At 41.9% G+C, this 12,071-nt stretch overlaps 1 protein-coding gene across 4 annotated transcripts in view; it reads left to right on the forward strand.

Moving 5' to 3' along the window:
* Positions 1–3,403: 3,403 nt before the first annotated feature.
* tnikb (TRAF2 and NCK interacting kinase b) overlaps positions 3,404–12,071 on the forward strand; it is a 48,432-nt gene continuing 39,764 nt past the window's right edge. For 2 of the 4 annotated variants that reach the window (XM_026363203.1, XM_026363206.1), the window contains exons 1-2: positions 3,404–3,925; positions 9,814–9,879. In XM_026363203.1, coding sequence (XP_026218988.1) covers positions 3,818–3,925; positions 9,814–9,879 — 174 coding nt within the window. In that variant the 5' untranslated portion in view covers positions 3,404–3,817. The remainder of the gene's footprint in view (positions 3,926–9,813; positions 9,880–12,071) is intronic. The other 2 variants (XM_026363204.1, XM_026363205.1) reach the window with 1 other exon arrangement.

Below are 12,071 nucleotides of genomic sequence, written 5' to 3' on the forward strand. Positions count from 1 at the left end.
GTTTTAGAGCCACAGTGTTCAGGTCACCCTTGTCTGGTGTTCCTGTTCGGTGTCCCTCCATCGTTTGTGGCACTTTAAGTTGCCACTAGTAACATGTGGAAAGTGATGACTAATGTTTGCTGATTCACTCCTGGAAACGGCCTCATGCAGCCACAGTCTGAGCTGTTCGGGGTTAAGTGCCTTGATCAACAACTCTCCAGCAGCACAAGTACTTTTGTTTCACTGTCTACATCCATTGATCATTCTCCTCTGGAAGTTGAACCTTCTACTGTACCTCCCGCTCTCACTACTGTAGAAACCACAGTAGTGAGTATTTTCCAAAGTATTTGCCATGACCTCATCATCACTTGCAAAAAGTTAAACTGTAAATCTTGAATGGTTTTCTCCAAACATGAATGTACATCTCTACTGTGATGATTTTATCTGGCTTCTTATCCTGAATGTTTAAGGAATGTTTGTATAAAGAGTCCATGGAACAAAACAAATATAATTAATACAGCTACACATAAAACATACTATCAAGTCTTATATTTGATTCATATAGAACGGAGTTTGTTTTTAAATGCTGCAGACTCTGCTTTGACATATGATGGAAACATTTTGTGAGTTGCCCTCGTATTTATTACCTGCAACAGCTGGAAATGGAAACAAAAGAGTATATGCAAATACCACAGGGATATTTGAGTAAATCAGACACTTTTTTATTAGTCTGATCTGACTCTGACATCTCTTGTTCCTCTTATGTAATCGCTGAATATTTTTCTCTCCTCTTCCTCTCACTCTTTGCACAGGTTTTATCACAGTCACAGAGAAATGACAGAGGTGTTATTTGTGAAAATCAAATCTGTTTTGTCCTCAGGATACCTCCACTGTCCGTGACAGACACTGGATGGCGCCACAGAAACACAAGCAGCACCTTAGACTGACCGCACTTCAGCGTGTGGACACCACAGTGATGCTGTTTCCACAAAAGGGAACGAGCAAATTTACGGCACACGCCGACGTTTTTTAGCTCTGTCAACACAGAAGTGGTTTTACCTGTTTGAACATGACAGGCCTGGACAAAGCCAGGACCTTAACCACATCCAACACGTTCAGGATGAAGCGAAACACAGACTGTGATTCATGCTATTGTGCCTCAATGGGAACAAATCCCTGCAGCCAGGTTCAATATCGGGAAGAGTGGAGGCTTTTAGAGCAGCACTTTAATCCCTGTGGTTTCACATCACATGTCCAGCCGACACACAAGGCTGTAATGTTCACATGTCCACATACAGATGTGCTATTTTCTTATTATTACAATGCAACAAACTAGAACACTGTAAAGTGTATAATGTGAAAGATTAAACACGTAACTTTATTAAACGGAAACTTACACAAGACTTAGGGAACTAAAATACTCTACATGTAAAGACAAGACACGTCACGAGTGGGGTCATGTTTGAGGGTTTGAATTACGACAAACACAACATTTTCAATCTGACCCGGGTGTGTCCTGAGAACATACAGAAACAGAAGCATGTCTTCACAAACACCCACAAGTGACGGCTGCACATTATATTAATTGCCGTTTGCAGATAGAAACATATAATTTCATGTGAATTGCAGAACTACGTTTTGTTTTTCCAGTAATAAGTTGACTGTGCGTCAAAGTGAAGTGGTGACCTAACCCTAACCCACATGAGCAAGGACGTTTCAGTTGCGTTACTAGATTTGGGAAAGTCGTCTCTTGCTTCTCTAAAGCTTCAGTTTTTAGTTTTGAAGGTAGGTAATCAGTAGAATAAGACTAGAACAAGGAAGATGATAGTTTACAGTAGAATATTGTGAATATTATTATTTTTTTATTTCTACAGTTCTTGTATAAAAACAGTTTTAGCACTTTTGTCCTCGGACATCAAAAGCTTCCGTTACAGGACGTGGGTGTGATGTATGAACAGCAGGAGGGATCAGACTTTTCCTAGGACGCTAATGAAGGTCTGAAGATAATGATGACAGAACATTTATCACTAAGGAACTTTTGAATCCACACTTTGTTGTGTTAAGTTTAGAATAGTGTAAATATTGTTCTGCCTCCCTGGAGTTTTTCAGTCGTGCGAGGATCTCACCTGCTGAGCTGTTGCGATTGTGCACAGAGATTGTGGCTCAATGCCACAAGAGATCCACTGACACAGTGAGTGTGTAATACTGTATCTCATATACAGTACACAGTACCACACATACACAGTACACAGTACCACACATACACAGTACACACTATCTCTCACACAGTACACAGTAAGACATTTTGCATTGATAGTGTGGTTCAGTATAAGAATATATGTTTATTTAAAGAAAAACATCCTAACAGTGAACTGATAGCTGTGGACACCCACTGCTGCCTTCATGTGAAAAAAACACAATGTGTGTTTTGAGCGTTTTGCTCTAACAATTGTTCATTTGTCTCCAGATGTCAGACAGTGATAACAGAAACCATCTCAAGAGCAGATTAAGGGTGTGTCCCGCACGTTGCTTCTGCTTTCTCAGGTGCTGAGAGTCTGTCAGCAGCAGCTGCAGAGACCAGTGACAGCAGGGCGTGTGCTTTCAGACATGTGGCTACAAATCTGCCCGTGCATGCTCCGAGACCACATCTACTAATTCACTGAGGTCACCGCAGCCTGGGTGCAGGTTGAAACGCAGGTCCTGTGTGTGGTGTAGCTCCTGGAATGAACCTGTTCATGGAAACGTATTGAAGTGTACTGAAGAATTAGTTTATTTATGAAAATATTCTGTTATAATAAAATTAATTTATTATTGTGGATGCAAAATACTCTGTTTCCAACATTGTAATTTTCCTCTAATTGACAACCCTCATTGCTCAGTTTATTCAGCATCAATCCAAATTAAAAACTGTATGTTTTTATATTGGTTTGTGTGTTTTAAAGATGAGCAGTTATACATGTTATTCTTAGGAAAACCTCTTCCTTTATCTGAGGCACAAACTGGTTCCACACTGAACTGAGGACACTAGTGTCACCGCTTAAGTGTCGTTTGATGAGACATTTCGACATAAATGAAACATGGATTTGTCCCATGTGGCTTTTTAAAGGCCATTTGACACCCAGAGCAGAAAGAGGGCCAGGGTGGCGGCTTCCTCGTGTGTCGTGTGTGTGTGTGTGTGTGTGTGTGTGTGTGCGCCCATCCCTCACAGTAAAATGCTCCAGGGGACGTGAGTGTGACCTGCGGCTCCGAATCTTGATTCATTACCACAGATTTGTCGTACAGGAACGCACAGCTGTGTAAATCTCTTTCTCCTTTCACACTAGAGGCGTGTGCGTGTGTGTGTGTGTGTGTGTGTCTAAGTGACATAGTGGGCGTCTCTGTCCGTAGCGCAGCCTCCTCACAGGCCACTCCCGGGAAGCGCGCTGCTGCTGCTGCTGCTGCTCCACTCAGACGGACGGATTGTGTCTCAGTGCGCCTCGGCCGCCGTGCGCTCCTGCGGTCTCGGTTTCTGTCTTTCCCTCTAGCTGCGTGCGTGTGTCACCCACAGTCCTGTCTTCTGTCCACACCGGGAGTCGAGGTGGAGGCATGTAGCACCGGATTCACCGGATTCGCGGCGCCGTGCAGCATGTAGCACCTGGAGCTCCGCGCACATCGTCTCCCTCCTGCGCCCCCTCCTCCGTCCTCTCTCCCTCCCGGAGCGCTCGTTTCTCCTCTCGGGGGAAGCATCGCCTGCACAAGCATTTTTTGGGGGATTTTTCTTGGGGTGGGTGGGGGGATTTATTTATTTTAGCGGAGTGTGAGTGCGTGTTCATCCCCGCCGCTCTGCACCTCTCGGTCGATGGTCGTTGAGGAAGCTTCCATCTTGAGTCCCGTGTCTACCGAGAGAACCATGGCGAGCGACTCCCCTGCGCGGAGTCTGGACGAGATAGACCTGTCTGCCCTACGGGTAAATGCTTCTCCGTGTGTGCACGTGCATGTGCTGTCTCTGTCTGTGTGTGTGTGTGTGTGCGTGCGTGTGGAGCTGTTGAGCACCTGCCCACCCCCCTCCTGTCCTCCCCTCTTCTTTCCATCCTCACCCGCTCCCTCCTCTGCATCGCGCGAGGATGCGTCTCCCTGGTTTTCTTCTGCTTCGGCCGAAGCTGCCGCCCGCTCGGTGGCGTGCGCGCGCGCGTGCACGCACGACAGCATTTAAAGCCTGATTATGACTGTGTGAGTGTGAGGGCTGGAGTGCTCGTGCACAGCGGCCAGTGATTGAGGAAATCAGGTCGGAAATCAGAGAGTGTGTGTGTGTGTGTGTGTGTGTGTGTGTGATCATGTGGCTTCCCGCTGACACTCCTGTTGTTGTTTGTTGATGTTTTTTTCATAACAATTGGGACGTGATGTAATGAGGCCCAGAGCTGCTGCTGCTGCGCGCGTGCACGAACCTCGTGCGCGTGCGTCAGACGGCATCATAGAGGCTGCTGTGTCTGTACTATGTGGGGCAGATGTTAAGCTGCCTGCTGCCCGGCAGGTTCGCAGCACACACACACACACACACACATTCACACGCTCAGAGGCAGTTAGACACGCATCCACAGAGGCTACAGGTGCACGCACACGTGCACGCGCGCGCGCACACACACACACACACATACACACACTCTCACACACTCACCGTGAATAAAAAGCGATGATATCCGCAACAGCAGCGAGTTCCGCCATTTCGTGATGTTGTGGCGACAGCAGCGTTGCATCGCTGAGGCTGTTTGTGGGGCTGTGCGCGTACACGTGCGCGCCCCACCTCTATAGGATAGGAGGTGTGCAGAAAGGAGACAGCGCAGGAATGTGAGCGTGCGTGTGTGTGTGTGTGTGTGTGTGTGTGTGTGTGTGTGTGTGTGTAGCAGACACAGAGCGATGATACATTAACAGAAATGCAAACTTGAAAGTTGTTATTCGGATTTAACATGTGCTCAGTTCCAGGTGAACTAAAGCCCAGATGCCACAGGATGTGAGTGTGTGTGTGAGTGTGTGTGTGTGAGTGTGTGTGTGAGTGTGTGTGACTCTGCACAGCTCCTCTTTTCTCCTCCTTTTGCCTGCTGCTTACACAACACAGCTTTACCTGCAGAGCAACAATCAAGTCTGGACATGATCGCAGGGTGGGACTGCATGTCTGGGGGGGGGGCGGTAGAGATGTACAGAAACACAGGGGTCACAGACAGGCAGGCAGAGAAACAGAGACAGATTAAAAGAGATTTCCATGAGAAAATGAGGATCCTTGCTCCCCCCCCCCAGTGGCATGACAACTGGAAATTAGGTCACTCAGGACAGAGCAGAGAGAGCTGGGGGGAAACATTTCATCGTGACGCAAAGCTTGTCGCAAGCACACCAACACACACACACACTTCCTGTTTGAGCAGACCATCATGTCCCAAGTGATCCTCATGTTTTATCCATCGTCACCTTCCTTATTTGCCTCCCCTACTCCTCCTCACTGTATCTCCCATTAGCGCTGAAGTCTTCATCCACCAAATGACAGAGCGAGTTTATATTCCTCTGATGGCGCTGTCAGGGCCAGCGTTAATGGCTGTTAGAGACACACGGAGGTCATGATCTTGCTATTCCCTGTCCTTTTCCATTTGTCATATAAAACAGCAGACATTGAGAAGAAAGAAAAAGAAGATGCTGTTAATGTTATCTTAAAGGAAAATGTCTTGTTCCAGTTACAGCTTCACTGCTGATTTCTCAAGAGTCCAACAGGTCAGGAACAGACATGTTGTCTCGCAGGCTGTAAACAGTTTACTCATATGATACAAATCAATTTGGAAATGAGCCAGAGTGTCCGAAATGCCTTTTTACAAAGATCTGCTGCAAAGGGACAGATGCTCAAAGCAGAAACACGATGCAACATTTTAACATTTGCATTTTTTTCCTTTCAAACAGTAAAACTTGCTGACTAACCCCAACCTGACTGCACAAAAAAAACATTAAGCTAAAGTCCAAGCCATACTATCCAAATTGTCTTTACTTCTCTAACATTAAAACCGTGTGTGTGCTCAATAGGACCTCTACTGTCTCTGAAATATTAACTGTTGGAGATCAGGGTGAATGGTTTGACTTTGAAACAGGAGATCTCTTTGGTTCCTTTAGATGTAATCTTTCTAATACACTAACAAAGTGTTTAGTTCCTAAACATAACCAAACCTTAACAATAGGGGCCTCAAGATGTAAAATGACAAGCACTGGATTAGGTTTTGGAGTGTGGGTGTTAATAGACCCTTTCTCTTCCCAGAACTGAACTGCTATGTAATGTGTCATTTATGAAGTGAGGTTCAAAGAAAGTGTCTACAGGGAATGTGAGGTTACGTCACACCTTGTTGCATGTTGTTTACTTTAGAGTCGCCATAGTGTCAGTTGTATGCTCTGTTTACCTGTGGCTGCCACAGTGATTACTCTTTGTTTTCTTTGCCTAATGTTGCTTAAATTGTTCAAATCTAATGGAGACGGGAAAAGATGAAGGTGAAAGACAAAATTAAAGGCACCCTACTGGGAGTCATATAGTGATATTTATCAATGTGTGATGTGTCTGTCAAATAAAAGTAAACTAGAAAAGGGAAAAAACGACACAAACCGATCATTTTAATTGAGATCAGGTCATAAAACCACATTTTAAACATCTTTACTAGTTAATAGTGTAGTTAAATGTGTACAGTGTAAAAATGTTTCAGTCTCAAGAGTTATTTTGTGTTTATAAAAATTACACAGTTCCAGATTTCTTTTATGCAAACTGCCTGAGTAAGAGGCTGTGATGTACATACGTGCAGTACGTATGTATCTTATAGTTTATACTGTTATTAGGTACTGTAGCATGGAGCTGGGACTGATAACATGAAAACTGCTTTAATGAAGAGAGGATGTTTCAAATACTCACACAGTGTTTTGGTTCAAACCCATATGGTTGTATCAGTAGGAAGAAACCTGGAAGAAAGCTGGTTTCAGGTGAGCCTTGGTTAAAGTTTACATCAGCTCCCATCATCCTGCTTTCTCTCTTGCCAGTTGTTTTTTCTAATGCGTGTGGTCCCACAGTTGGTAAAAGCTGTAACAGACTTGTACAAGTGTACGTGTGTGCACGCCCGGGCTCGGTCTCTCAGGATTAGACGTGCCTCTGTTTGACCTTGAGTGAAAAAGAGCGCTGCTTTTTGAGCTAATCCCCTTCAGGAGGCTCTAGTGTAATAGTCTCAATGCACTCCTGTGGCCCACTGTATGCATACACCTACAGTACGCTATTACCACACACACAAATATGCTTAAAGATTGAGATCTGTGGTTTGGGACCTTTATTGTTTTTGTTTTTTTAAATCAGCCTGAAGATAAGATTATCTCCTCTTGTGTGTTTGTGTGCATTTTGCTTGCGCGGGTGTTTTACCTGTGTGTAAATGTGTTTGAATTTCCCTGCTGAGTTTCATCTGTCTACAGTCTTGTTCAGAGTTTTCTTGGTCCTTGTCAGTGGTCATTCTCTGAAGGATCTATTGGAAGGACTTTAGACCGATACACAATCAAATACAATGCACTTCTGTCACAGCCAGTGTGTTAATCTTCGCAGACTACACATCAATACATAATGACTGAATGAATGATTGTTTTACATATTGATGTTTTATTGATCTTAAACTCAAGCAGAGATTAAACTTGTTGTCTGTCACAGAGTGCGCCCAGATTAACAGTACAAACAGATATGTTTGCATTATTTTACCTGCTATAGAGAGTTGCTTTTTGTTTTTAAACTTAATGCATTGACTTAGATGAGAAGATCAGTACACTTTGTTAAATATGAAGCTACAACCACTAATCTGTTAACAGGGAAACAGCTAGTCTCTGTCCAAAAATCTATATTCTGTAAATATGTAATTTATACAAAAAACAAAGATGGGATGGTGTGGTTTTATAGTAGATGATTCCTCTCATCCTTTGGATGTCTAACTTTGAACCTATTACCTGAGAGAAATGTTCTTCAGTCAGTGTAGGCCGACGTTGTAAACACGCTTTATAAGGAATTATTCTGAACATGAAGATGTATTATCTTTTAAATAAAGATGACCTAACACATTACTTAGTAAGGTGGTAATATACCTTTTCTACCCATGTGTAGTCCAAGGGATTACAAACTAAATATTGATATTTTACAGATAATAATTCCAGTAACTTCTGTACTTGATATTTTCCAGTTTGTTACAAAGAACTCTCTGTAGACCTTCAAAATAACATTTTATTTGGTGAGGCACAGATCAGAACAAGGGTAAAAAACATTTCTAAAGCTATAAAGAGTGTTCCCAGAAGCACAGAAGCCTCAACAATGGTGAAATGGCAGAACTTTGCAACCACTAGAACTCTGGTGCTGGCTGTTCAGCCAAACTGAGTAACTGGACAAAAAACACTTTGGCCGAGAAGGTGACCCCATAGTCCAACAGTAAATTTAAACAGACTTTCAGTTATGTGCAAAGATGGGAGAACCATCAATCAGGCTTTAATGGTTGAGTGGTTAGAAGGAAGCCACAGTCTGTCTGGAGTTTGCCAAACAACATTTAAAGGACCCTGAGTTCTTTAAAGATACTAAACTTAAGCGTTTTGGCAGAAAAGTACTATGTCTGAACACCAGGCACTGCTCAGCATCTGGTTAATACCATCCCTATGGTGAAGCATGGTGGTGGCAACATCTTGCTATGGAGGGGGCTTCTCAGCAGCAGGCACAGAGACCCTGTCAGAAGTAAAGGAAGGATGAATGCAGTCATATACATCTTGAATCAGATCTGCCCAGCAGAACATGAGACCTTAGACTGGGGTGATGGATACCGTTTCAGAATGACTATGATCCAATGCAAACAGCAACAATAACACTAGAGTGGCTGCAGAACACATCACTGACCGTCCATGAGTTGCCCAGCCAAAGCCTAAAGTTAAACTCAGTAGAACATCTGTGGAGAGACTTGAAGATGGCAGTTGACACTTCCCATGTAATCTGATGGAGCTTGAGAGGATCTGTCAGGAAGAATGGGATAAGCTGCTTAAATCCACACGTGAGAAGCTTGTAGAGACTAAGCTGAGAAGATTCAGAGCTGTAATAACTGCCAAATGTGCTTTACAAAGTCCATAATCACGGGTCTAAATAGAGCACAGATTTAGGTTTTTGATTTTTAATTAGTCTGAAATGTTTTGGATGTTTTCAATTCATTATTAAGGGTTATTGTGTGTAATTTGAATGGAATAATTGCATTTAATAATTTTAAACATTTACATTGCAGTAAAATGTGCAGAAAGGGAAGTTTGAATATTTCTGTAATGACTGCAGTGTCCTTTGTTCAATAATAACTGACTTTTAATTGTCAGGGTAACAAACCAGCACACAATAGCCACTTGTCAGTCACTTACTTTTGCACTCTGTAGGACTACTGTATGCTAGTGGTTAGATGGCCAATAAATCTGCTTACATACTTAACCTAAAACCTAACCTAAAAAAAAGAGTATATCGTCAGCATATAGATTTATCTTATGCTAAATACTAGGTGTACAGGTGAGGGTAGAGGGTTTGGAGTTGTTTAAAGGCACCAGTTAGAGTGAATAACTGAGTTCTTTTTGCTGATGGCTAATATAATTAAAGTGCATTTAAGCTTTTTACAAGTTTATACCACAGGCATGTGGTCAATCTTTCATTGTGTGTGTGTGTGTGTGTGTGTGTGTGTGTGTGAAGCTTTAATTCCACATACTTTATGTACATCTATCCTGTGTCACACTGTGTTAGTTAGTTATATTCCCATATTTGAGTCGTCTCTTCATTCACTCCTCTCCCTCTCTTTCTCTCAGGACCCAGCTGGTATCTTTGAGCTGGTGGAGCTTGTTGGAAATGGCACCTATGGGCAGGTCTACAAGGTAAGACTTCAAAATCTGTCTGTGTACATGTGCATATTGCTCTCTAATTTCTCAGTATTTTTCAAGTAATGTATCTAATTTGCATAACCTTGAATCCATTATTAGGTTATTTTTTTACTATTAGATTTCTTTTATAACATTTGAAACCTAAGGCTGAAGGCTGTTTGTTAAATTCATTCCACGTTTTAGTGCCAACTTTATTTCTGTTTACTGCATGAACATTTGAAATGTTCATTTATTTTGATCAGCTTAAAGTATGAATTAAACTTTAACAGGGAAATTCTTAAATTGAAATGATCTCCTACAGAAGAATTACCACTCTATTGGTTCCTGTTATAAAAGTACACAGTTCACTCAGTGGTTGAGTGGACTGTGTACTTTGATGAATCAGCAGCAGATGATCATGTTAACCGACATTTAGCTAAAAGAAGAAACTGACTGAATGCTTTACTAATAAAAAGACTGAGGGGAGATAAAAAGTTTGATAAGAGATCCACTATTGTCAGCACTTAGTGAATCAAAGAAGAGGCCACAGTCTTGTGTTGCATAACATTAACAGTTCAACAAAGTACACATTTGCTCAGGCAGCTGAATAGTACAGTGATTAAAGATGTAGGAGGACAAATTAATGTGTTTCTGAGAATAACTGCACAGTAACAAGTCACAGTGTTGCCACATTAAGACCAAACTGAAATCCATTTGCAAGGCAAAAACATCATTTAGGGCCTCTACATTATAGAGGGGTCACAAATATCCTTGTCTTGCTGATATTGGTGTAAAATCAGAAAAACTTCAACATTTCATTCTAGAGGTCACAGACTGAAAAGCTGTAACCATCAGGAACATCTACACTGCACATAATACTGTTAGTGTTAGTTAACTTAAAAAATCTAGGTCTTAAATCTTACGCATGTGTAATTCCTAAACAGATTCAACTTTGCACTTTACTCTGGTGCATGCAGACATATGTAGTCTTTAAGGGGCTGGACTTAGATGACAATTTACTTTACACAGATTCTTAATGAAACTCAGACAGCAACTCATTAATAAAATACAATTAAGCAATATACAGTAGGTATTTAGGGATTATTAGAGAGCTCTGGTTATGGAGCAATCAGGCGTTTCAGGGATAAAAATGATGTGTTTTGGTCTGCAGTGTGTCTGCTGCTCATTTGATTCATGATTTGACGTATTAGTGAGTCATCCTCTTCTCCTCCTGATTCCAAAATGAGCTCCTAGAATCGACAACATCTAATTTTTGACCAAAACTGAAGTTACTGACTTTCTCCTTTGTCAGGCAGCGGAAGACGCCCACGCAGACTGTAACAACACTGCAGAGAGACTGTGTGTGTGTGTGTGTGTGTGTGTGTGTGTGTGTGTGTGTTTGTGTGTGTGTGTGTGTGTGTGTGTGTGTTTGTTCTCTCTTGTTCTCTTCACTTTGAAAGCAATTAACACACTCACACGCCTGCTGATACACATAGACATGCAGAGCTATAACAAATTCCCTCTGTCTGCTAGATGTTCTGTATCGATCTGCTCTTTCTACACGGTGACGCCTCCTTTTATGGAAATTATTGATAGAACAAAATAACACAAGCTGTGGAGTAAATTAAGATATTGAACTATAAAATAATAACACATACTGCAAGAAACATCTTCATATAAAGATACACTCTGGTGGGCTCATTGAAACCTTACGGATCAATACTACAATTACGATCTCCAGCACCAGCAGCAATACACCTGAAATGCACATCTGACTCCATCCAACGGTAAAGAAACTGCAAACAAATGTTAATGCTGTGATCTCCTGACCACATGCAGTGTGTTTGTATGCAGTGATCTTTGTTGCACATATGGCTTAATGAATTAAATATTTTCTGCATGTGGGATAAGGTCATTTACAGATAATGAAAAAAAGAGCTAATATCTGACAAATGATTAACAATATCTTGTTAATGATGGATCCTTACTATATAAATCATGAAAGTATATGAGCAGGTTGAATTGCAGCTCGTATGGTGTGGAAACAGAATAACGCTACATGGAGAAAATGAGACAAACTGCAGCAAAAATCAAACTACTGGTCCTTGCCAAATGCTTAAATGTGATATTATGGAAAAGCCCTGAGCAATAATATGAAATAAATCAGTAGTTTCTACTTGGAATTTCCTGAAAGGAAATTGGACATA

Source organism: Anabas testudineus, chromosome 2, assembly GCF_900324465.2.
Source record: "Anabas testudineus chromosome 2, fAnaTes1.2, whole genome shotgun sequence".
NCBI lineage: Eukaryota > Metazoa > Chordata > Actinopteri > Anabantiformes > Anabantidae > Anabas > Anabas testudineus.